The 26,882-nt window shown below is 39.1% G+C and overlaps 1 protein-coding gene across 3 annotated transcripts; it reads right to left on the reverse strand.

Annotated features, from left to right (window-relative positions):
* Positions 1 to 218: 218 nt before the first annotated feature.
* Positions 219 to 26,843, reverse strand: drd3 (dopamine receptor D3). Of its 3 annotated transcripts, none has more exons than XM_088072020.1 (8): positions 26,498 to 26,843; positions 24,557 to 24,886; positions 17,100 to 17,212; positions 13,985 to 14,121; positions 10,633 to 10,826; positions 8,343 to 8,408; positions 5,337 to 5,712; positions 219 to 2,758 (listed from the first exon to the last, which is right to left on the reverse strand). In XM_088072020.1, the coding sequence occupies exons 2-8, from the start codon at positions 24,842 to 24,844 to the stop codon at positions 2,598 to 2,600; spliced, it is 1,335 nt and encodes a 444-aa protein (XP_087928146.1). In that variant the 5' UTR covers positions 24,845 to 24,886; positions 26,498 to 26,843; the 3' UTR covers positions 219 to 2,597. The 3 variants fall into 3 exon arrangements, with proteins under 3 accessions (XP_087928146.1, XP_087928145.1, XP_042366531.2); XM_088072019.1 differs by having other exon boundaries at positions 220 to 2,819; positions 5,337 to 5,709; XM_042510597.2 differs by having other exon boundaries at positions 221 to 2,819.
* Between the last annotated feature and the right edge of the window lie 39 nt (positions 26,844 to 26,882).

Consider the following 26,882-nt stretch of genomic DNA (forward strand, 5'->3'; position numbering starts at 1 on the left):
AAGAGGTTTTTATTATAGTCTCTGAGTGACTGAATGTAATCCAGAGGCACATGTGCACAGCTGTGCAGTAACACCATGAAATGCATACTTAATTAAATTAATTCACATTCAGTTTCAATTAAAGAACAGAAGAGCAAACACCGTGGATTTCTTTTAATGTCCTGATTACGCCATTAAGCCTCTACATCACATGAAATATTGATTTCAGTTGCATTAGGATCTTTTTTTTTTTTTTTTTTAAGAAAATACAGGCATAAATTTATACCATGGGTTAATGGTGTTATGATAATCACAGACTGGAGGTTGTTCTCACATCAGGGTGTACACCCATAAATAGTCACACATCATCATCATAAATATTCTCAGTGGAACGAGGCTGAGACGACGCAAGTCAGGAGCAGGTGTTTATGCCTCTCGGAGAAAAAGAGGGCTTGAGATGTGGGCTGCGACAGGCTGACCCCCCCCTTCTGCAGCTTCCCTTGATTCATTTTTCTCCTCCTAGTCATCTTTGATCCTTGCTCTCTCACATTTCTTTTTGGCGTTATCCACTCTCCCATCATCCCCCATCACGTATTGTGTTTTTCATCCTCCTCCTGTGTCACTGTTGCTCCTTGTTCTGTCCCTAAATCTCCCATTATCCTGCTCCCTCAGCTTGCTTCCTCTTTTATTCCTCACAGAAAGCCCACTAACACTCCTCAGTATCTGATGGTGTCTCCCATCATCAGCAACATTCAGACATACACATGCACACATGAGCTGTGCAATATCCTACTGGATTAATAGCCTGGAAAACATTTCATCAGTTCTTTTATTTACAAGACACAGCAGTAAACACACTGTCATTGACGAACCTGAAACCCATACGGTTTACGGTCTTGCTTGATTTATTTAAGGTCTGCTATGCAGGATTGTTAATTACTGTTCAAAAATATGCTCAGCAGCAAAAAAGAGAAGGTAGAACCATTTTTCTAGAAGTTGGGATGTTGTATAAACCGTAAATAAAAACAAAATGCAATGATTTTCAAGTCCTTTTCATCCTATATTCAATTAAATACAGTCCAAAGACAAGATATTTAATGTCCAACTGATACACATTTTTACAGAAATTACCATTTTCTATTGAATTAATTCCAATGTCTGGTCTAAATTTCATCAAAGGATGCATTAAATCCTTATATTGACATGTTGAATACTTATTTCTGCTGCTGTGTGTTGAAAAGGATTTGCAAATAAGTTCTTATGTGTATTTTAGAGAACGTCCCAACTTCTTTGATATAGGGCTTATAAAAGCCAACCCCGGATTTAATCCAGTTTGGTGTTTTGCCTCTATATTTGCATTTTTTCAGCACTTTCTCTCCTGGATCCATTCCTCATTAAGATCTGGCAGCTGGCCACCTCCTTTTCATAAAGCCCTGACTAGGTGAGTGGCTCACCTGGGGAAGCGGGCGCCTCATGTGCACGGTCTGTGTCCTCACCAAAGTGAACGTGGGTTTTTTTTCCACATATTGTCCCCTCTTTTGCCCCCTTTCATGCTGGTACTGTCCTGTCAAGGTAAAAAAGAAGTTTAAAAGTCTCAAAAAATAATATTAAGAAAACAAAGCCTGACCACCTGAGTGCTGTTGGGACACACACCCATAAATGTCGAACACAGAAAATAAGAAGAAAATAGGAATATACAAGCAAAGGGCAGAGCCTCTACGGAAAAATACGGTGACATGTGCTTCTACTAGGTCATAATCGATGATTGAAAAGGCTTCAGTACGAGTCTATAGATTGTTTTTCGGGAAAATCCTGCAGAGTATATCTTTAGGATCAGTTCCCGTCTTCATCAGCAGAGCTCTACATCACAGCAAGGTTCTTTAATAAAGAAAACAAATAGTTTCCACTTTGCTTTACATCAAAATCTCACAATTTTTATTCTAATGAATTCACACTGAGCACAACAGCTCCACATCAATACATATGACAATCTTCGAAACAATGTGAGTCTTGGCAGGGATCAATACAATCCTTCCAGCACAATTCAATTGAGCACCCTTGAAATCTGATGTGTGCATGCACTGGAGAGTAACCGATGATGATGATGATGGTGAAGTACGGGGTGAAAGGGGGAGATGAGGAACATCAGTTGATGTACACAGTGCTGTGGCAGCAGGTCTCAGGACAAAGTGGTCCACAGCCCTATGATTAATTTAGCCTTAAAGCTTCATCTTGGGTCCAATGAGCTTCCAGATGTACATCGATTGGAAGGTGTTGTGCCAAAGAGCAGCGCACATACTGTACAAGACAAATCCACAAGAAAGTCCAACACCTTGTACCATCAATAAGACGCAAGGCATGGAAATGTTAGTCTTATTGGAATAATACTGTCCAAATGAAGTCCAGCCTTGCTGAGAAAAAACAAGTAATAGTTTTGAAGTAAAAATCCTCCTCTGTTTGTATATATTGCAAATCACAGTTGTTTTTCATGCTTCACCTTGCTGCTCCTGTGCAACTCCTTTGTCTTTTTGGTCCATGACCAGCATACATCTGTGGTCACTGTTTAACAAATGCACCACGCTTGACTTGTAGCAGAAGTGCACAGCCTCATTTCCATTTTAATTTCCTGGCGCGCGGCCTTCCTCAGCAGCTGAGGATCTTGATGAAGGCCCGTCTGAACTCGATGTTGAAGGTAGTGTAGATAATAGGGTTGAGGGCACTGTTGACATAACCCAGCCAGGTGAAAGCACTGTAAAGCCCAGGAGGGACGTAGCATGTCCTGCAGTGGGTGTTCAGAATGTGAGTCACAAAGAAAGGCAGCCAGCAGATGAGAAACACCCCTGGAGCAACCAGAGAGCAGACAGGTATGGAGAGAGGACGAAAACAAAAACACAAGAGCAAAAAAAGTAAGAAACAGTTTATTTGTGTGCTGCAAGCATTAGCATGCTCGACTAACTAGCATACCACCAATAGTTACCAAGCTGCTTTTAATTTTCACCTAAGTGTTACTTCAAATATTAGTATTAGCTAACAATGCATAACAATTGATGACGTCATTAGAAAACTACTTTGACTATTATGATGGGTCACATGCAGTGGTAGAGGAAGTATACAGTTCCTTTACTTAAGTAAAAGTACCAATACCACACTGTTAAAATACTAAGTACGAACAAGAAAATGTACTTTATATGAAAAATTTAAAAAATCTAAAAAACACAAAAACTATATATATATATATATAAAAAAATACTGTTTATCAAAATAGTTGCTAATTAATTTCCTGTCAATCAGTTAATTAATATATACCGTATACTAAGTTAAGTATAAATACCTGAAACCTTGCACCTAAGTGTACTTAGTTACATTCCACCACTGGTTACAGGTTATGTTTGAAAAATCCCTGTTCAGAACTGACACAATGTGCAGGAGCCAAGATGTGAGCATTACTGTATCAGAGTTTAGAGCATAGACTCTTCTAGCTCTTCCTTGTGCTGTGCAAAACTGAAGCCAAAATATCCCGGATATGGAGGCTGACACTGTGCACTTTTGGAGCCACTAGCCAAGCCATGTCAAGTTCCTGCTTAAGCAGCTGTAAAACCTAGCACACTGATTGACACACAGACAACCACGTAGCCACTCAAAAATCAGATGAAGAATTCATTCTCAGTTATGGCCTTACTAAAATGTTTAGTTTTAAACTTAGCCCTGTCGTTTTCTTTCTGTCTGTGGATTGCTATAATCTCGTTAAAAACCAAACAAGGGCAAAAAAAAAAGAAAAGGCTATTAATCTCCCCAGCAATGTTTCAGCACTATGGATAGCACATGTGTCCTACACACACGCCAATGGTCCGTACGCGTAACAAAACAGTGCTGTCCTTGGTCCTGAAACAACAAAGCTTCACATGTATCTCGTCCGATCTTTTCGTTGTTTTTGTTAATTTTCTGCAAAATAAATAAATAAATGTTTATAATAGATACATAAAGCTTAAAGCCCCGTCCAGAAAGTATTTCATCCTGTTTAACAGTTGGCTCTCCTTCTTAAACAGAGACATTATGTACAGTCATTGGTTCAGAGTAAAATTTGGCGAAGATGCGGTCTTTTAACCTAGTTTTTTAGCATCATATTGTGTTTGATTATCATTCTTCCTTTCTTTCTTTATTTGGAACTCATTTAGCTACTGTTATTGATTTAGAATAAAATTTGTTATATTCAGACTGGCAAGGGTGCTGATCTTTTAACTTAGCTTTAGCCTTTCAGCATTACACTGTGTTTATTATTCTTTCCTTCTTTATTTGGATCCCAATCAGCACCAGCATAAGCATTCTTCCTGGGGTCCTGCTTATTGAAGACTCTTATAGTTGCTATTTTAAAACCACGCTGATACAAACATTAAAAAGTCTGTTTTTTCAGCCAACTCATGGAGTTAGTGCTGATTAATTAGGTAACTACAACCAATAAAATCTAACAACAATTTTTTCAGCCCACAAATTCTACTGTTGGCTGATACAGTTGGCCTGCCTTGATCACTTGTGTGTAAAATGAAAATCCCATTGCTTTAAAAATTATGACAAATTTCAACTAATCTGCTGCTCACTGAAAACTGCATGTGTGTTGTGTTAGAACAAAAAGCTCTACAGGCTTAGCAAGGGGTCATTTAAAACACTGTGTTTCTAATTAACCTGCTTAGTGTTTATTCGAGTTCTGAAGTCACTTATTGTAACCAGCAGTGGCCAACAGGACATACTTTACTAGGTATAAACAACTATGATGCTGCAGACACTCATTAAATTCAAGCACGATAATTGGGGTCACAACATCATAGCAAAGAAGCGGTCATTTGGGTGAAAAGCAGGTGGGAAGTAGGTGGGACTGACATCTTTTTCTTTGTGCATGTCACAGTTTTCACTGACACTAGTGTAACGTAATGAGACACCTCTGATTACATTATTGTCAGCGAGATCTCTGCTGCTCTGCTAACTTATTATACTTGACCAGGCCTCTAGCAACCTGGCTGATAATTGGAGCGTGTGGAAGCTGTGTCAGGAGCTACAGCGTGTCTGGATACACACTGTGAACCCAAAGCCAGCCAGAATTTTCTGACATTTCAGCTTGATTTATTGTGGCTCTGCAAAACATGCAGCATATGCACGGGGGGGGTAAGAAAATGTGCTGGTGCCATCAACACCAGTCAAGAGAGCAGCACAGGTGACCGGGTACATATGGCTGAAAAGACCATCAGGAAAATGTTAATAGATCTGAAGCGGAAAAAAAAACTATATATATAATTGCATATATTAAGTGTTACCATGACATTTACAATTTCCTCCCTCAGCCACTTAACCCAATCGTCACTCACCCAGAACAATGGCCAGCATCTGAGTGGCCTTTTTCTCCCGCGCATGCATGCTCCTGAATCGTGGATTACTTAAATGAGAATGAGCCATCGACCGCAGTGACGTGTGTGTCCGTCCATTGGACAGGTCCTTCACCTCGCAGCTCATCCTGACAGGTGGACGTTCAGCCTGATTGCTCTCTTTCGCCTCCTCCTCGCCTCGCTCCTGCTCCAGATCCAGCTCTGTGCGGCCACAGGAGGCATGGCTCATGCTGCAGCAGTTCTGCATGTCCACCTGCCGCAGCACAGAGTCCTCCACAGGTCCTGTCTTTGGGCGTTTGTGCCACAGGCATCCTGACAATAGGTTGGGCTTGGAGGCATCTGAATGCTCTACACTCTGCTGTCAGGAAAAATTATACACGGTTAAGAGATGCCGCACAACAAACACACATTTAATGACAAGTAACTTTATCAGTTTGATTGTAATAACAATGTGACATCATTAAAGTTGCATAAAGCTTACATAAACAATGCATCAAATGAGTATGTGCGATATGAAAGGTGTCTGTTAGGGACAAACCTGCTTCCCAACTCTGCATTTCCTCTCTGCTGTTTTAGCGTCTTTCAGCCCACTGTTGTGGTTTCTGGTCTGCAGCTATGCTTTGTTTCACTTGCAATAGACAGCACTTTCCATAAAAAAATCAATAAATAAAATTTAAAAAACTGTCTAAAAACTTACAGTACAGTACTCTTCTTTCATGATTTCCGGTGAACATAGTGGAGCATTTAACTCTCCAAAGAGCTGCATATTTGTCTCATTGGTTGGTGTCTGAAATAGTCAGGTGTGTAAAAATAATACAACCTCACATTGTATCTCCCCCAAATCTGAAATGTTTGTCTATCATAGAAGTTTTTGGAACAGGTTTGAGTTCCTGTAGTTTTTGTTTTTCATAGAGTATGAAGACAGATGTGGACAAGGAGCCCGCAAGAAAAAGAGGTGGTATTATATGAAAGCCATGAAATTTATAAAGGTTGATCAGAAGTTGTTAGTTTTATAATTTATTTAAAAAACTATTTACAGAAACGTCTCAGAAATGAGCCTCTTATAATTTTATATATTAAGAATGAGACATAAAACATAGCTACACATGAGTATTTTCTTCAATGGGGGAACAGATATTGACACATTTTACACAGATGATAGCCATAATCTGTACCAGATACTTGTGATACTTGTTTCATCCAAATATTCAGTTCAGCCTTTCTACCTTGGCTTGTTTACTATACTATGTGAATGTCACTGTCACATCCCTTTGAACCTTGTTCAGACTCTCAGACTCTATATGGTAAAAGAAGAAACAAACAGCTCCGCATTTGTATTAAACAGCCACAGCCAAATCACAAGCACCTTCCTTAACTGATTATTAGTTTAACCAACAATCAATTAATCATTATTTGAAAAAAAAAACATAAAAACTTGTGCTTATTTCAAACAATACCAAATGCATTTTTTCTCAATCAAAGTTCACAACAACATATAGCATATACTTACAACATTTTGTATGGCATAGCCTATCAATTAATTGACTGAATTTACATGTTTGATTCATTCCTAATAACCAATTGTCAGTTAATTGTTATCATATCCAATGTAATCATCTAAAGATGATACTTTAAGCAAAATGCAATTTATAGACACAGTTTGATTTCATAATTCAGGTAGCTGCGGTGCCAAATGCAAGACACAAGCAGAGAGTGGTGACAGCATAAGGTATTAACAGTGGAGAGATGCAGGGGAGGAAAACTGCTTTCCTAATTTATATTGTATTGTGAACTTTAAAAATAAACAGATCAATAAAATGCATTAGACTTAGCGAGCAAGGTGTGTGTAATTATTTTTATTGGATCAAATGTTTTAAAAACACACAAAAAAAGGGTTTGATGTGCAAGGACCTTTGCATTTGTTTGGTGTCTCAATGGTGCTCTGTGTCTGCTCAGTGTGTAAATAGCTGTTTTCTGATAACTTCATATAGCTGATAATGGCAATTCTGTGTTTCCATCTTCTTCTGTTGTCTGCAGCTTCCAAAAAAATTAAATTATTGCAGCTTTAATCACAGTTCATCGATCTGCCTCTTATCTGCCTTTATTCTTCTACACTTCTTCTCTATCGCAAAACTAACCTTTATCTTATCTTATTTGAATACATGTAGAAAATATTTGAAGCTGAGTGCTACTCCAGTGAGCCAGAAAAGTGGGGAGTTCAACATTATGGCCAATACATCTTGGAAGTGCTGCTCAGACAGACTGAAAGCTCTTCCTATACCTCCACTGCAAGTTTTTAAATCACAGACGCACAGTTAGCATTCAGCATACATCAGTGCGACTGCAATATCCATAAGTTACCTCAAAATACAATATTTCATTTTCATAGCATACCAGAAAATACTTCCACAATCTTAAACTCTGCAAATTCAGCAACTGAAGCTCCAATCAGGCTTTTCTCCCTTGGGGCTAAAAGAAGCATAATTAGTTGTGCTAATTGGGCAACGTGTATCTCCAGTATAGCCAGAAACATTAATTTTCATGCTTCTTTCACTCTTACATTTATCTCTTCACATATTTTCCTCAAGGGAAAATTACAGATTGTTATTCCCTCCGCCTCTGTGCGGTCCGTGGATTATGCAGGTGCTGCAGTGCGTCACACAGACTTTGCTCAGCTGAGAAGTGACCAGGTGACGAAAGGCAACAAGCCACACTTCAGAATAACAATTTTCAGCTCCTTTTCAGGCCCCTGGGCTGCGAGCACACAGCGGAACGAAAAACCCAAGTGTGCATGAACACACACACTGACAGACTCACATGAAAAGCTAAAAACAGAAACGCTCAGCGTGCCACCATGTCACAATACGCCAACACAGTCGATATGAGAGTTAGTCAGGCATTAGGCTGCACTGCATTGAGCGAAACTGGAGCACTCAAGTAAATCAATTCAAAAACGGTGTAGGATATGTAGTTTAAAATAGCACCTACCACTTTGATTCTTATAGGTGACAGGTCCTGTTTCGCCTTGGGAGTATCCTCTTGTAGACAGGTTTCCTAGGGGATCAGAGGGAAGTTTAGGAAACTATTTTCCAGAGAAATGCTTAACCCTCCTCATCACCCTTACAACACCCGTTCCCCTTCAATCTACAGGTAAAGAAAGTTTTTTCACTAGAAAAGAGGATGTTTTCATCTTGAGTGTCCTTGAATTACAATTCACCTGTTATTTTATTGCCTTTACTACTGAGCAAAACACTGCCACTCAATGAAAGCTCGCTGCAGAAATAAGGACAGCAAGCTTCCTTCTTCATATCAATATCCCTCAGTTTGGTCCTGTTATATTATTTCAAAACACATTTCCATTCAAGCTCTCTCATCCTGATCTCCTCCAGGGCTTGGATCTCACAACGTATCATGGATGAGATCCCAAACTCATCCAATCATGTGTAACCTGCTGTTATAATAGAGGACTTGATTGTAAATTAGTGTGCAATGAAGGGGAAAAAATAGAGTTGAAGCGCTTGGATACGCCACCACTGGTCATGTTACTGGATTGAATTATCTATTAGTGTCTTCTGTACACCGTATTTTAAAAATAGGGTAGATGCAGACACATAGAACATGACCTGGTGTCTCCTTGCCCCTGGTTAAAAGATAAAGCCATAATTTGTGTGATAGATGGAACTGGGACAAATATTCGAAAGAGGGATGTCATCAAAGAAGTGACAGGTGGTGGTAAACAGTTATTCATATTTGCATCACAAAGGGATTTAAAGAGCAGTGTCACCCTTGTTCCAAAATACAACAAAAAAGAAGAGAAGACTGACTATTTTTTAACCTACAAGCCATTTTAACCCTTTGAAAGCTGGATTGACATGAGTTTTCTTGTGTAGGTTCAGACGCCTCTCACAAGCTATTCGACCCTTTGAATTTTGAGCTAATTGTTTTGATTTCTTTTAAAAACATGGGGAAAAAAAGACAATCACCAACTTTGCTGGAGATGTCCTACAGATTGCAAGAAATTTGTAAAATGCAACAAAAAATAAGTTTTGAAAAAAGAGGGGAGGATAATAAGAAAATAATCCAAAAAAAGAAAAAAATGTAATGAAAACTATTTTAATATTATCAAAATTTTACATTTAATTAATTTTTTTCTGGCGCTTTTTAGGCCTTTTGTTTTGGAGTTTTTTTGGCTTGTTTTCAGGTAATTTTTATTATAACCTTTTTCCTTATTGATTGCAGAATTCTGAGCCACGCCTTTTTTAAGTTGCTCATTACCCTCTACCAATGTCTGAAACAAATCAAACCAATTTGCTCACGTTTCAAAGATTTTATTAAGAAAAACTTCTGTTTTGTGACAACAGGCAGATCAGCCGCATCTGAACTGACCTTTACATTTTGTCTGTATATTCATTTTTTTTCAATGTGTTTCAGCCTACATTTATAGACTCTTTTCTCTCTGATCAGAACAAAATAATATTCCTGACATTTTTCCGACATCTCGCCTGTACCACTTTACCTTCAAATGACACATAAAAATTTGTGCAAATGAAAAAAATGGCTTGTACTTTGACAATTTGACTGAATGTTTCAGACAAAAAGGTTCTCTCTTATGTTGTAATGCATCCAGCTACGAGGCTTTGGGGGAGGTTAAAAAGAATAGATCTAGTATGAAGGTGAACTGTAATTTGCAGGTCCTGCAAATGCATTATATGCATTAAGTGGGTGAATGTGAATGAGGGAAGAGATTGTATCTACATGTGAAATATTCAAGCTGCAGTCAGGAGAAAACGTTGCATCTACAAAGAGTCAGTTTAATAGCAGCATTATTCTGAGCTTGACCACCATTAATATTTGACTTCATACAATATGATATACAGAGTTTTATAATGGTGGATGACGGTATTTTTTATTCTTACAATAATTTAGGAACCACTTACTAATAAGACGTCCTTAATTAAGGGTTCATAGGGCCTAATTAATGGCTGCATTAATAGATGTAATATAATTTTTTACTAATGCTTTAAAAATAATTTAAAAGCTGTTAATAAGAGAACGCTGTAGTTGCAGGACAAGACTGCCATTATAAATGTTAGTAAGTCATAATATAAAATAATAAACCATCCAGTCTGTAGAAATCATTAATTCATTAATGAACAAAAAATATGCCGTTTCATATATGTCACTACCAATCTTGAAACAAAACCTACACCCTTGGGTACCATTATTACGTAAAAAGCGAAAACACTGACAAAGGAAATAATAATAGATGACTTCTCACCACTGATGGCGGAGTTGAGCCTGGCTGCACCTTCCCGCTGGTCTGGCCAAAAGTGATCCTCTTCCGTCTCATCCTGAGGAAGATGTAGATGCGGATGTAGACCAGCAGAGTGACCACAAACGGCAGATAGAAGGACACCACCGAGGAGTAGATCACAAAGTCCGGGTTGGAGATGGAGCACACCATGGGGTCATCTGATTAAAACAAAACATCATTATGCAAAACAGCCTCGAAATCACATGATAATAAAAAAACAGAGAGCAGGCTGACCTCTGACCTGAGCCAATGCTGAAATGACCTTGTTGGCTTCTCCTCCTTCATATTCTGCATACACTTAATCATACAGCAATGACTGTATGGTGGAGGTGTGACTAATAATAATTGTACCATAATTGTGCCATTAATTCAGAATAAGAGCCCATTTGACATAATAATAACAGCATTTAGACCAATGTGTCATTCAACATTTCAAGGTTGAAAATCTATCAAGAGGACTAATAGTTCCATAAAATGAAATGTGACAAAAAAATAACAAGCTCTGACCACAGCTGTGAAATGCATATTGCATGTCAGTGGCATGAACAAACTGACGTAATTTGCTGCTCCCTGGACGTTGACCCGGATCAATACCCCATACTTCAATACACAGAGAGATGAAAACACGGGCAGACAGATACAATCTATTTCTAGCCACACTCCAAACCCCCTTCAGTTTCAAGATTCATATTATGTTGTTTGGCTCTTGTACAGAATTTGTCGAACTGCTCTTTTTCAATCCCTTTCTTTGTGAAGGCCGATGAAGGACCCTGGACCTCACATGAACCCCCGGTCCCTCCTCTCAGTGCTGATGCCTGGTTGCATACTGACAAAAAAGTGGGATTCCTGCAATCACCAGCTATTGTTTTGCATTGATTGTAAGTGGACTAAACCAAATGCCTGCATCTCTGTGAGTAGCTTTACATTGTGTCTGACTAATGCTCTTAATTGTGTATGTGCAGTCATGCATCCGTGCTGCTGGCTATTGAAATTAAAATAGCTACTGGTGATGTCTCTCACATTTCTCTGTCTGTTTTGCTGTTCAGCGGTTCATTTTTCGCCACACAAATGCAGAAGACGTGATTTCATCAGCACGATAGTTGTTCAGTTGTGTAGAACTCGAACCCCCGCAGAAAAACATAGTTCAGAATCATTTAAGAAGCACTTGTTGAAATCTTTTCCCATGCAGTTACCTAATTTAACCGGGATCAATATTTGAAAAGTTAAAATAAGAAAAGGTTTTTCACTTGACTGACAAAATTCCTGCTGCGATTACTACTATTCTCTCAACATTCACATACAATATATTTCTAAATAAACATATTAAAACAGAAAACAAGACAACAACAGAAAAAAAGACGGTGTGAAAATATTCCAAATATGGCATTTGCTTAGATTGCAATGATGTCTTAAGGTGGCTGAAATAAGTTTTGCTTCGGCCTGTCTGCAGCAGGACATTGTTTAGCTTTGATGGCTGTAGAATTGGTTTATCAAAGATGCTAAAAGCAACACAGCAAATAAAATAAGCACAGCATTAAGGTCAGATAGGCCAGACCACCATATGTAGACCAACTAAATATCTTTAAACATTACAGTTAAGGCTAAAAATCATAACAGAAATAAACAAATTTGCAGATTTTACAGATCTCAGAATTTAAATTTCTTTTTTTTTTTTGAAAGAAGAATTAAAGCTAAGCTACAGTTGATATAAGTCATTGTGGCATTTATGGATGCTGTGTCCATAATGCAATTGGCCTACTTAGACAAGTCTTGCTGGGTTTAGATACTAATATAGCTCATAAACTGCTTTTTTGCTAGTCCTATAACGTTATCCCCACCACTCACAGTCGCCATCTCTCTAAGCTCAGCTGCCTGCAAGCAACAAAACAGTTTTAGAACGTTTTAGAGAACAGAGCAGTGGTATGAACCGGCCCTTTCTCAGCTCGACTCAGATAGTGTCACCTGACACCTCAGCTTGACAAGTCGACAGCTGATGATTTTAGAACGTAAGACACATCACCTGTTTCAACAGCTATCAGCTTGTAGCAAAGTCTGCTGTCCTAGTCAGTCACAAACTGCATGCGGATGGTGTGAACGCTTGCCCTCTACCTGCCAAGTCCGTCTCATTTACATCCCTGCGGCTGTTGACACATAAGTCAATCTCACACCTGAAGGTGTGTCGGTGTCAGAGAGTGTGTCACTGCTGCTGCGCGCTGTGTGTGTGCATGTCACACACACATACTTTTTGTTGTGGCTAGTAATTTAAATCAGGGGTCTTCAATATTTTTCAGGCCAAGGACCTCTTAGCTGAAAGAGAGATGGAGCAGCAAACCCCTACCTGCATAAATAATAAAAAGAAAGAAAAAAAATCAAAAAAGTATCAAACAGTTACTCTGAGAACCCCCAGGGATCTTAGACCCCTGTCACAGACCCAGGTCCCAGGATTTAAATTATTGTGGTGTATTTATTATGAACATGTTTTATCTGACGCTCAGATATTTTTGTTAACTTTTTTGCCTTTTCATCATCACTAGAAATGCAACTGTAGCAAGTATCTGACTATAACTGTCCTGATTCATATTTTAAGAAGCAACAAATAATAATCAGCTACAAAGTAATCCTGAAACGCTGAAAGTAAGAACAGAAGTACAGAGAGTTGTTGCTATGAAGATGCATTGTCTTTTCTTGTCTCATCTCATTGTATTGGTGTAAACTGGCAGGTTTTCAAAACATTGCAGACCGGCATATTGCAAGGGTTGCAAGTTTCAACTCGCCTTATTATAATTGTGGATCTAATTTAGACTTAACTACCAGCAATGTTGACTTTCTACAGATTTGTTGACTAAGTAAAACTCCAGTGCACACAGTTTCTCCCACTCAGCTGCAGCTAATTACAGACGGGGTGATAAAACGTGAATATTATTAATTGGCCATGTCTTTCAAATCCAACATGCTCCAATTGGTAACATTGGCTCTCAATTAAAAATCCGAAGACTCACCATCAGTGATTATTTTCTCAGGCTTCACAAGGCTTCACAGAAAACATTACACAACATTTTCAGAGGCTGAGCAGCATAGGCCATGACAATTAAATTGACCCTGACATGCTAAATTGGTGGAGTGCACCTTTAAATCCCATTAAAGATCACATTTCATGTCCCAGCAGTGACCCTGAACCGCATGTAGACTGAATTCTGAATTTCATATTAACACGGTGCCTCCGTGCTTTGCATTCTACTCTGCATCCTGCATAACTTGACTCTTTGCTATGACACATCCAGACAGGAAGATGGAGTCATAATGCTGTTGACCTGACCTGTGGTGTTGAAACCAAACAGCAGCGGACAGGAGACGGTGAAAGCCAGGATCCACACGGTGGCAATCATCAAAAAAACTCTTTTCCTGGAGCGATGGGTGGTGTTGTACAAGACAGGCATCACTACTGCTGTGTACCTGTAGACACACACACACACACACACGTTAGAGTCTGACCAGCGCTAAAGATGTGTCCATTCAGGGGACAGATGGTGGCATATGAATGGAGACAGAAGTGCTGATATAGGGGAATAATTAGAGTGAGAAAAAGGGCGCTCCTGAAAATAACTGGGCTTCAGGGATGCCAAGAAACGCACTGCTGTGAGAAAGCGGATAACATAAAGACCAACAATGGAGCAGCAAAGCAGGCATTGCTATTAAGAAACAATTTGGGTATTCAGCACTAAACCAAGTGGAGCTTTGATTTAAGAGTTAATCAGCACACTATATGCCGAGAGTGTATAATGAGTCCGGGAAAACTAGGCTCAGAAGGAGCAGCAATTACGCTGGACCCCGACCCAAAATTGATGTGATGTTATGTTGTTTAGAGCCAGATAACTGCCATGATTGTTTATCATCATCAGACTAATTACACTGGGTTCTTCTGTGGGCAAAATAAAGGGCTAAACCCGGAGCACTGATGTTCACTAAAAATACCCCCCTACACCCACCATGCTGCTGTCTGGTTAAATAAAGCAGTCAGGAATAAGTGCAGTAGGTAAAAAATAATGTACATGATTTATTGATGGTGCTGCTGAAAGCTACACTTTTAGTTGAGGATGAGAATAAGGCTCTTTAGCTCCGAGATGCAACTTAAAACACGACCTTTGCAGTTTCACAAACACTTCCTTTCTGGTGTATTTCGGCTGCCTCCGAATAGCCTGATTTGACTCATCCTTTCAACAAGTCTCCCTCGCTATCACAGCAACCACCGCGACAAACTTATAAATAAACAATGCTGTCACAAAGGTAATGCGGGAGTGTTGAACACTATCAATGACACAGAATGCCCCTGGTGCTTTGTTTTAATTTAGCACCTCACAAAGCGTATGATGATGTGCTGTTGACTCTAATAATCAATCACAGGGAACCACAGGGCTCCAGAGGACTTCAACTCTCAGAAGCAAATTATTCATTTGACGCACAAACATATGTTCCAGCAGGCGTGGAACCGTGTGCAATTAAAGATGATGCAAGGGGTTTGGTACCTTTTACTGAACATAACCACAGCCTGATTAACCTGTTAGCGTCTCTGGGGCATCTGCCTTGTGCATGTACCATGTAACCTTTAACACCTGGATCAACATAAGTTTTCTTGTGCTGCCTTCAGACGCCTTTCACAAGCATTTAAACTTCTGAAACCTGAAAAAAATTGGCTTGATTTGTTTCAGAAACATGAGGAAAAAAACCAAAAATGAGCAACTTGACAAGAAATGTCCTGCAAACTACAAAATATAAGTAAAAGGTGACAAGGAAATGACGTGAAAATTGGCTGAGGGGGGATAATAAGATATTATTAAAAAAAACAAAGGAAAAATATCCACGGGGTGGTGATGATTGATGAGGCTGGAGTCTAGATGCCAAACTCTTACAATGTTCTGCTGCTGAAATATACATTTCAAACATAAGTTGTCTGACTGAACTGATTTTGTTGGCTAATTGGGGGCGGCACAAAGAAATTCTGACCACTAATTAAAATGGTTCATTTAAAACCAACAATGCCAGCCCTGATTTTAGGCTAATTTTACCTAATTTATAAAGGACTGTACTCATACTGTGCCTGCAACATTTGCTATCTAGATTTTATCCACTTATAATGTTAAGTTGTGATACATATACTTAGCTTGTAAATGTTTAACTACAGTATGTTGCGTGCCTTTTGATCCTAATGTTGTTAGTCTTAACCATTGTGCATACTGTCAGGCAAGGGAATACCAATTAAAATGAGCTCCCCAGCTAACTCGGGTACATTTACATTAATTTAATTTGGACTTATGTACACAATCCCTTTTTTAAATGAATAAATTACAATTTAAAATCACATTTCAGTTGATATGGCCAACTTGTTAACCAACAGTTACACAAACAACACTCATTTAGAGTCGTGTTTCTGGAGACCTGATGAATGTAAATCTAATACTCGCTCTATTTTAGCTCCATTTTTGGTCTCTACCAGCTCCTGAGAATATTTTTTTTTACAATTTTAATCAGTTTTGTCTCAAACAAAGTGGACTCACAATCTGTTGGGATATCACTAAGTTTTGTTTGCTCTCAGAAAACAAAGGAAAATTTCCACCGCACAAAAAGTTTACCCCATGAGGCATCTGATGAAATAAAAAATACTACAAAAAGCTGGTAAACCATACAGCAGCCTACTGTTTGTGTTAACTGTTGTTTCAAAGCATCAAGTTTTACAGTGTTTTATTGTATTTTGGAAAAACGGTACAGAATTTGGCAAGATTTTTACAGCAATTTGTTACAGCGAGGAGATTAACTGTTGCTTTGCACTAGTGTGTGTCTTACTGTATAAAAGCACCTTTCAAAAAGTCTTACTAACTATACAAAAGCCTCCCCATGACATCTCCACTCCTTATGTAGTTCTTTATCCGCTCTATGTAGCTGAACTCTTGATGCCTGCAGAGTATAAGTTCAAAGGCCGCAGAGAGCGATTAAATATTAACTGACACAAAAAGAAAACGAAGCAAGTAAATAATTTAAATACAAGATACAAGTACGGAAAAGGTTTAAACTGATGCACGGCACAGCTCTATTGCAAACAACTGCACAGCAATTAGACACAAACAGACCTGAGTCTGAACCTGAAAACATAGAATCAAAACCACACTGTACACAAAATCTTCTCATTTCTGTCTCTTCTGCAGCATCTTTCATCTGACACACATCTATCAAGAAGATACGAAGAAAATGGGAAACTATTGTCATTCTCCATGACGTTTTGAAATATCTATAAGGTGAGGCTAAGAAAAGGACTTTCAAAAAGAAAAAAGAAAAGAAAAAATCTCCAATGGATGGCATTTATACTGTAAAGATATCTGTAATTATATACAGTAACTGCAGCAAGAAGGTAAACACACACACAGATGCTGCACACTCACCTGTCAATGCTGATAGCACACAGGTTGAGGATACTGGCGGTGCACATCATCACATCTAGCGTGACAAAGATGTTACAGTAGAGCCGGCTGAAAAGCCAGGCACCGCCGACCACCTGCACAGGACAGACAGGCAGATTATCAATGCACACGTTTCTCTTCCCCATCTTCAGCGTGAAGTGTGACACACCTATTGAGTGCACATGAGCGCACACACTTGTACATGTGACAGAAAGGCAAGGAGGAAGAAACACATGGAGATAGTGCATCCACTGTTACAAGGAAAGATGAAGAACAATAGGCCGCTACTATATTCACCTTGATATAATGAATTACCACATATATGCTAATAGGGATATTATTTAGGCTAATTTATACATGAGTTAAATGTTTATGTCACTTGTTTTCAGATAACACAACCTGCAAATGTGTGAAAATACTGTGGTGATGGCACCATGATGGATAACATACACAGTGTTTTCAAATCTAATCATCCTCAAGGAAATCTCCAATTTTCAAAGGACATTGAACAGCAAAACAGATAAACTCCAAACAACCCTCCTCCCCACCACCCCTCCACAAAAGGCTTTCACTTGGGCTCCATAATGCCTGGTAATAACTGTCTGACAGAGATAAATGGGATCCAAGCTCCACCGGCTGCCTGCTGAATCTCTTAACTCCAAGATGGGAATATACACCTACCTACACAGAGAGGTGGCCCGCACACATGGGAAAATGCACAGGCACACACATGTATCAAGACTTAAATAGACCGCAGTCTCTCTTGCAGAGACTGTGGTTGTCACACATATAAAGATACACATTTATACATACTAGTGTGAAAACATTCACTGCTAATAAATGCTAATTACTAAACCTAACCCACCCAGTCCTCTCACAAATGCCAATCTTAACTCAACCATATACCCATAAATATTAATTTTTATTCATTTTTAAAGGAGCACCCCCCATTTTCATGCATAAAAAATCAGTTTACATGATTCAGCACAATCGCCAGAGGAAAATGTTGGCATTGTTTCTGCAAACCACAAATGCGTAAAATTTGTGCATTTCATATCATATTGGCAATTACAAAGTGACGATATAAACTGGCTGATTTTGACATAAGGAGGTGGAAAAGATGCCTGCCAGGCTGCAAAACACTGCGGACAAACAAACAGCAAAACTGACTGTTTTTTAGTGACCCATTGCTGTGTTTCTTCTAGGTATAGTGCCATTAAAAAGCGGTTGATTTTTAACTGAGACATCGTTGCATTTTCTGATGGGATGGTGTCACAAAACCGGTTATTTTTTACAGGGACATTGCTGAAAGCAATTGTTTTTTTTTTACCAACATAGTGCTAAAATTGGTTGACTTTATCCAAGGCATTGCTGAAAATAGTTGTCTTATACGAGACATTGCTGAAAGCGTTTTTTGCTCCTGAGAAATTGCCTAAAGTGATTTGTTTTGTGAGACATTGCTCAGAAAATTATTATTTTTTACTGAGACATCACCAAAAGTGATTGGCTTTAGAGAGACATTTTTATTAAGGCACGCATAAAGCCACTTTTTTTCCCTCTGAAAACTGCTGCATTTTCTGACAGGATAGTGCCATGAAAAGCAATTGATTTTTATTGAGAAATTGCTAAAGGTGGTTGTTTTTATCAATACATCAGTCTGAAAGTGCCTGTTTATCAGACATTGCTGAAAGTGTTTTTCCCCAGACATCGCTGCAATGGTTGTTAATTTTACATTTACATCCCTGCGTAAAGCCATTGTGTTTACAGAGAATCACTGCATTTCCTGCCAAGACAGTGCCATGAAAAGTGATTGTTTTTTGTTTTTTTACTGAGACATTGCCAAAAGTAGTTGTTTTTTAGGAGACATTGCTGCAGAAATTGTGGCACCAAAAACGAGTGTTTTAGGTCAAAACATGATCTTTTCCTGACCATGACCAAGTGGTTTTTGTGCCTCAACACAACCATGTTAACCACACTGTCAGTGAAACTTTAAAGTACTAAATAATATATAAATGCTACATATGAGGTTTTGCATGTCTCCATTTATTCTGGTGAAGACTGCGGAAACAGTTGAATAATCAAATATACCATTCAAGTACATTGGGGAATCTGTGTGTACCAGCATTTTTTGAGCTTCACACTGTGCCCAATTCCATTTTATAGGTTATGAGTGTAGAGTGTGCTCACACGGGAGTGACAAAAAATGTAAACTCAATAAAGTTCATATGCTTTTCAACATAGGCTTGATTTATGAGTGTGCACACTATTGATTTACATTGCATAGCACAGAGGACATGGAGTTCTGCTTACAGCTGCAGAAAATGAAATAAATTGCTAATGAGACAGAAAGAACTACAAAATAGCAAGGAATGTATGTATGATTTGACATGCAAGAGTAGTATCTTCCGACAAAATATTACTGTATATACTGAATACAATGAGTTTGTAGTGTGGAATATGGACACGGTCTTGAGAAAATGTCCTCTTTTAGGCAGGTCTTCTTTAATTTTTGTAAGGACATTTGGTCCTCTCAAGTACAGAAATAACATCAATACACACAATTTATACGCGGCATGTACATCGTACTTGTTTGTACTCAGTCACCCCCTCATACAAAAAGATTGAGGGACACATGTGGGCACATACTGAACATTGTGTGCACAGAGTGGGAAAATGACGGTGACTCACTGGGGCTCTGCAGACACCTCGAATCGAGTGTTTGAACATATGTGATCTGTACTTTCTCTGTCAATTGTGCTAAATGTCTCAGCAAAGAGACACAGTGGGGGTGGAAATTGTCTGGACACTTGGACAGGAGATGGACTATCTGTCGAGGGATCTTTTTGTGTTTCCATGGTTTTCCATGATGAAAAAAAAGTTGGATTATCATATAACAGTTGCAGATGACAAAGCTGCATTTAGATTTATTTATTTTTTGACAAAACTTGGAGGAATAAATTGTTGACTCAAAAACAAATCAGCACTGCATATAAGGAGGAGTACATTTGAATCACTTGATCTTAGGGCTGGGTAATATATTGATATTATATAGATATCATGATATGAGACTTGATCATCTTACCTTTTGGAAATTGTAATATCATCTTGTTTTCTTTCCCAGGTTGTGAAATACCAATGTTTTGTCACTATGACCGGGAAGATTAACAAAAAAATTGTGCCTTTATTTCAGACTCACTCGACTATTGTAAGTCACTTTTTACTGGCCTTCTGAATTACACCACTGAGAGACTTCAGCTCATTCAAAACTCTGCAGCTCAGCTATTCACCAGAACCAAGAGGAGAGTTTTAGCTCCTCTGCACTGGCTTCCTGTTACATTTAGAATTGATTTCAAGGTCCTCCTTCCTTCGCACTAAATGGGCTCGGACTGAGCTACATTTCTAACTCCCCTGTTAACTGTTTAGCTTCATGAACACTGCGATTATCGGCTGCTGGTTTATTGCAAGCAACACCCAAAAAAAATCTGTGATGCAGCCTTTGTCAGTTACGAAAAACTATGAAACGCACGACTATTGATATCAAGAATCCAGCTCACAAAATCATTTTAAAGAAAACTAAAAACATGTTTTTTTCCACTCTAGCCTTTTACGGATAAAACTCTTTCTTTTTACAATTCACACGGTTGCAATTCTTTTAAAATGCTGTTTTGTACTTGATTTTATGATTCACGGTTTTATGATTTTATGTTTATAATTTATGGTTCTGCTATTACTTAATTTTTGTTTTTAATAGCCTTGTTGGCCAGTTTTATGTTCATTCTGTCTAATGCGCTTGTTGTAAAGCACTTTGCACTTCATCTCTTGTATGAAAGGTGCTATAAAAAATAAAGTTCATTATTATTATTATTATTATTATTATTTGCCTTTAACCACTTAGTCATTATATTCTCATTACTGAAGATTATCAAAAAATGTCATGTGTAAATACTTAGCAAAAGCACAAATAGTCAACCCTGCAATAATGGTGCAGTACTGATATCAAAGTAGTTGGTGAAAAATGCCATGATATTTGAATTTCTCCATATCACCCAGCTCAAATTAATCATGTGGTACTGTCAGAGCTCCCTGTACTCCATATAATAAACACTACAGATTAAATCTTGACATGACAGAGAGGAAACCTCCACACTGCAAATGGAGCTGTTTCACACTTGCTGCGGCTGAGCGTCATTTAAAAGGAATTGTATGATGTGAGTACTCAGTCATTGCTGCCAATACAACCACTTCCTTCAAGTACAAATCATACATCAAACGTACCATCCAAGTGCTCATCATTATGTGCTGATTGGTGGGCAAAGAGATACTCACTCATTTTTCCTGCCAAGTCACACCCAGAAGAAAACCAGTAACCCTCTAGTCACAAGTTAATCCCCCATCCTTAAGATTAGAGCTCGGAGGGTGATGTTGCTCGCAGCGCTGGGAGATAAAAGTTTTTGCGCCATATGTTTTTTTTCTAGCCTCATCCAAGATATAAATGACCTTTACATTCCTGCTAAATTAATGAATACTGTACCTTTTCGTCATACTATCTTTTAATGACTCATTCCTTATGGGACTGTGAGTTTACCCTTTAAATCTGAACTGAAAAAGGTAGCACATGCTCTAACAGCATGACTGCCTGCATGGAAGTTAAACTCATGACTGAATACCGGCGAGACTCCCAGCTACCTCAATTTACCTTTCATAGGATGTAATCATCTTTAATTTGTCAGCCTCTGCTCACTGAGTGTGTTAATCTATTTTTTTATTTTCACGGTTGACCTGCCGTTGAATCCTCTGCACACTGTGAGTAATAGCGTTTTCTGCTGACAGTGAGCAAACTTCGGGCAGCGGGGTGGCTGCTCGTTAAATATAACTGGACTTCAACCAGATGATTTTCAGACCTCGTGTGGGCAAACACCTGCCCATGAGCTACACACTTTGTTCCCCCAAGCTTCAAGGATTAGTATTCTACACACATGCCTGTGCCTGTGTGCTTAACAGGACACCTCTGCAGTCATTTTCAGTGTGCAAAGTATTACTTTGATGAAATGTGGATGTCTGAGTCATCTGTGCCCATAAAGTAAATAGAGTTACTGAACAGTTAGTGACAAGCATGGGTGGATTATGAGACAATGGGCCCCTGGACACAGACATGCAAATGCCCCACCACCTTCCCTGCACAAGAGCAAGACATGCAGACATTATAGTTGTTTTGCATCTCTTTGTGGTAATTTTGTTTCGTTTATAGTCATGTTACAGCCCTTCAAAGTTTATTGTTTCTCTTTGTAGTTTTTTTGTGTCACTTAGTGGTTGTTTTACCCTTTTTACAGTCTCTTTTGTCTCTGTTTGGCATCTCTTTTTAGTCGTTTTTTGTCTCATTGTAGTCATTTTTAATATCCTTTCAGTCATTCTGCATCTCTTTCCTTGGTATTTTACATCTCTTCAAAGTCATTTTGTGTCTCTTTGCACCTGTTTTGCATCTCTTTGTAATGGTTTCGAGTGAGTTTGTCATTTAGAATGTTTTTGTCTGTTTCATTTTGGGTCTCTTTGTGGTTGTTTTGCCTCTTTTTAAAGCAGTTGTGAGTCTCTTTGTGTCTCTTTGCAGCTATGAGTTAATTTGAGCAACATTTTGTAGATAAAGGCCAAGGGGGCCCTGACACTCTGGGCCCCTGAGCTTGAGCCCAGTAAGCCTATTTATTAATCCATCCAAAGATACAAGGATGGAGGCTGAGAAAATTAACAATAAGCAGACAAACTATGTGATGCTATTGATTAATCTGTTAACTGCAAAAATGAATTAAAGGCAGACAAAAATATCAATTTGCCTTGGAAGCTTCGATAAAAATGAAATTCACCTGCGTGCAGTTGCTCCTTTACGTCATTTGTAGCTCAGCAGATGAAGTCATTATTTGTTAATATTCAAAACGTACTTCAGCAATTATGCATAATCTACATGAATAGTTAGGCACTACCTAAACCAGCTTTATATCATCATTACTGTCTTCCTGTCACCCACACAGCTGTCAGTACGTAATAAGCTCCAAATGACCCTCATCCTTTTTCTCTCTGACTGTAGCTCCTTTTCTTATTTCAAAAGTCCACTTTGTCTCACAAGTAACGTTTTCTCTTTTCTCCTCTTTCCTCTTCTCCAGCATCAGCTCCTCACTCATTGCCAAGTATCTGTATTTCAGCCTCTTCTACATCCTCTGTACTTCCTCTCCACTTTCTTTGCCCTCTTTCCCTCCAGAGCTAGATCAGCGATTTCAAACCAGGTCTACTTGTAGCACAAGTCTGGATGGGTAGAGATTAGGAGAGAAAATTGGTAATTTAGTCAATTTATTGAGAATGTGACCAATAAGCTACCAGCTATAATGTGCAGTAGGTTACTCATGAAGCTGAGGTAATTGTGACACCTAAAGGCCATTGTGTTTTGTCAAAAAGAAAACCAGTTAGAAAGCAAGCAGAGAAGTCAAAACTTTTTTCAAATATCCTGGAGTAATGGTTAAAAAGTTTATATAAATAGCAGTAATTAATGGATAAACAGGATAACAGGATAAACTTAAGGTTGCTTGTGGCTAACAATTTCAACAGGTAATCTGATATTTTTAGTGAGCATAGGCCTAATTATTTCAACTTTTTATCTGTAAGCTAGAGTAATTTCAACAGTTTACTTTTCGTGAACAACAGTTATTTCAATCATTTATTGATCACTTTGATGTCTATTTCAACTAAATAAATGGTAAAAGGTTCTGCCACTACAAGTTTTAATAGTAGTAAACGTTAGCAATTCAATTGTATGAACAACAGGTTTTGGACCCGAGAAATTATTTCATAGCTCTAAGAACCCTCCTTTTTGTTGTGTTTGCACCACAACAACAAGGAACACACATAGTTTATATATCGCCATTTTGAGGGTCACTTTTAGCTCCTTTTTCACAGTATGTACTATCCCAACACAAGAGAAACAATGAGTGGCATAAAATGTACATTAATTGATTCGCTGTCCAGGAACATCAACAACAAATGCACCCAGGATATCTTGCATGTTGTATATAGACATCAAAAGTCAGCTGAACATGCCATGATATGTGATGAGTTGGGAGTTAGATTATGTTGGCATAAATGCTGAGATGTAGAGGACAAAGAATAAAGCTGACCAATCAGAGCAGACTGGGCTTTTTTAGGAGGAGGACTTAAGAGAAAGGTGCTAAATATGGGCATTTTAGACAGAGGTGCTCCAGCACAGACAGTATGAGCATAAAGCATTTAAACCTTTTCTAACAGAAACCCAGAACACAATTATGAACCTGAAAATGAGCATTATAGGTCCCCTTTAAATGAAATGTAACTTGGCCAGACAAATAAAAAGTACTGAACCACTGCGATCAGCACCGGCCCGTACAGATATTTTGTAAACACAGACACCCTGACCTCCTCACCTCCAGGTAAACGGCCCAGGGCATCACCAACGAGGCCACCAGCAGGTCGGCCACAGCCAGGCTCACCACCAGGTAATTGGTGGTCGTCTGGAGGGAACGCTCCCTCAGCACAGCCAGACACACCAGCACGTTTCCAAACACGATGGCTAGGATGAGCAGGGAGTAGAACATGGCGTAGTAGTTACGCTCATCCTGCCATGGCACCTCTGAGCTGTCATTCCTCTCCGAGTCCCATTCGAGGCGCTCTGATTCATTCCAGAGCCTCTCTGTGCTGCTAAACATCGCCATGGAGACGTCCCAGTGACATGAAAGGTGAGATGGTTGGCAGACCTACCACAGGAAAAGAGGATAGTTTGTTGTTTTAACCATTTATCACACAACTCAAACACAGAATTAACACTTCTCACATCTCATTCGTCAGATGAAAGTGAAGCATATTAGTGTACAGATGATGGCGATGATGGTGGCAGCATCATTTCAGGTCAAGTGGAAAAAAAATCTCGACTCCTTGCAACAGTAGTCAGATGAAGAGATAAATTAAATGGGTGAAAAGCATCCCTGTAGTCGTGCCCCTTGCTGTTTACTCTGGCACAAGTGCTGAATGAAAGACGGAAACACATATTGATTGATCCTAAAGCTCTGTGGCTCCTGTTCAGACAATCAACTCCATAAAGACTACCCCTCAACATTCACTGTAATGCCTTTATGGTTGTTCCAACCAGCCTCACATATGTACAGCCTTTCTTATTTCCCAGACATGATAACTTTAATGGGAGGCTGGCAGTGTGCCTTTGAGCAGTGTCAGTGAGTTTAGCTCATCAGGGAGGGGAAATAAGTCAGTGCTGCTACCCTGAGAGGTCCGGTTGGCTCTGATCCCAGGCTTTGGTCCTCACACTCCATCCTTCCACTATTTATTCCCAAAGCTCCCTAACTGGCCTGAATCCAGACATCAGCACTGTGTTAGTGCTCACACCTGTATCTACATGTTAAACAAAGTGATCACTCATACTCAGTCCCTCTCTCTGTGACAGAAACTAGGAGAAAGATACTGAGAAAGTGGCATCATTTTTAGATCTGGCTCCAACCCAGACTGCTTCTAAAGATTTTTCCAGTCTATAATTCCACTCAGTGCCTCGATGGCTGTGGTATCATATGATTCTCCGCAAGAAGAAGCAAAGAAAAAAATTCAAATCACCTTGAAGTCTCCTAATGGGAACCTATCAAAATACATTCAGGTGTGACTGGTCATAAGGAGTCATCAAACCACATCTACACATTATGAATATTTAATCTGAGGACAGCTGTGATGTGATACAAGGCTGAACAGTGCTCAGTGTTTGTTTTTAGGTTAAGTGCTAATTGAAACTAATTTCACTCTTTTGTTCCCTAATGTCAACATGCAAGAGTCTGACCTCCTACAAGTGTGTAATATCAGTGGACCATCATGTGGATACATACACATGCCCGCAGGCATACACTGTATGTGTAGGATGTAATGGAAAAAGAAGGGGGAGAAGACCTAATGACGATTTAGCTGTAACAATATTATTAATAACACAATCATCTGTTATCGAGGCTTATGCAGCCAAAGTCTATTGTTTTTCTTTTCTTATAATTGTATTACAGCTGCCCAAGAAGCTCAATTTGCACAGGTCAAACCTTAAACGTGAAACTCAATTAAATCCAGAGATAAAAAAAAACCTTATCTGTCTCCTTAATCCTGCTTCCAGAAAGATTGGGGTCAAATATAGTGCAGTAACAGCGCAAAAAAAGCCCATATGACCACCCATCACAGCGCGCGCGTGGTGAAACAAAAAAGGCAGCAAGTACAGCAGGTAAGAGTTTAATTTTAGGCACAAACACAGGAGCAGAAAAAATTAAAAGGGCGTTTACTGACAATTTAGGGTTATTTTTTCAGGCAGAAAAAGTAAACAGACTTACCTGTTACTGTTAACCGGTGAAGAATTCATCAGATGCCATCGAGGAAAAGCATCATCCGTGCAGAGGTAAAAGTTATCCGGTCATCGCGTCCTGCGCTGCGAGGCGAGCGGGAGGAGCGCTCGGTGCCATTGCGCGCGACGTGAAGATGGGAAGCACAAAGATGTGCAACTCTCTTACTACATTTCCACCGACGCTCCGTGGCTGCTTTGTGACTGTCGGTTACACGCACTGAGCTTTTTTTTCTATCTACACTTTGATTTTGCAGCCACACGGGAGGCGCGCGTACGAGGTGGAGACGTCAGGTGTCTCCCTTTGCGCGTGTAGTGACGCAAATTAAGGTGACCAATTATTATCCCACCCCACCCAAAAAATGCCCCCCCTTCAC

This window comes from Plectropomus leopardus, chromosome 21 (genome assembly GCF_026936395.1).
Source record: "Plectropomus leopardus strain MGB_pleo_1.0 chromosome 21, ASM2693639v1, whole genome shotgun sequence".
NCBI lineage: Eukaryota > Metazoa > Chordata > Actinopteri > Perciformes > Serranidae > Plectropomus > Plectropomus leopardus.

What these genes read in the sequence shown, in the direction of transcription:
- drd3 (XM_042510597.2), bottom strand. Translation starts at nt 24,844, where the DNA reads ATGGCGATGTTTAGCAGCACAGAGAGGCTCTGGAATGAATCAGAGCGC. An exon ending in CCTGGGCCGTTTACCTGGAG is followed by an intron (nt 17,213 to 24,556) that starts GTGAGGAGGTCA and finishes TGTCCTGTGCAG; the next exon opens with GTGGTCGGCGGTGCCTGGCT. An exon ending in CACCTATAAGAATCAAAGTG is followed by an intron (nt 5,713 to 8,342) that starts GTAGGTGCTATT and finishes TTTTCCTGACAG; the next exon opens with CAGAGTGTAGAGCATTCAGA.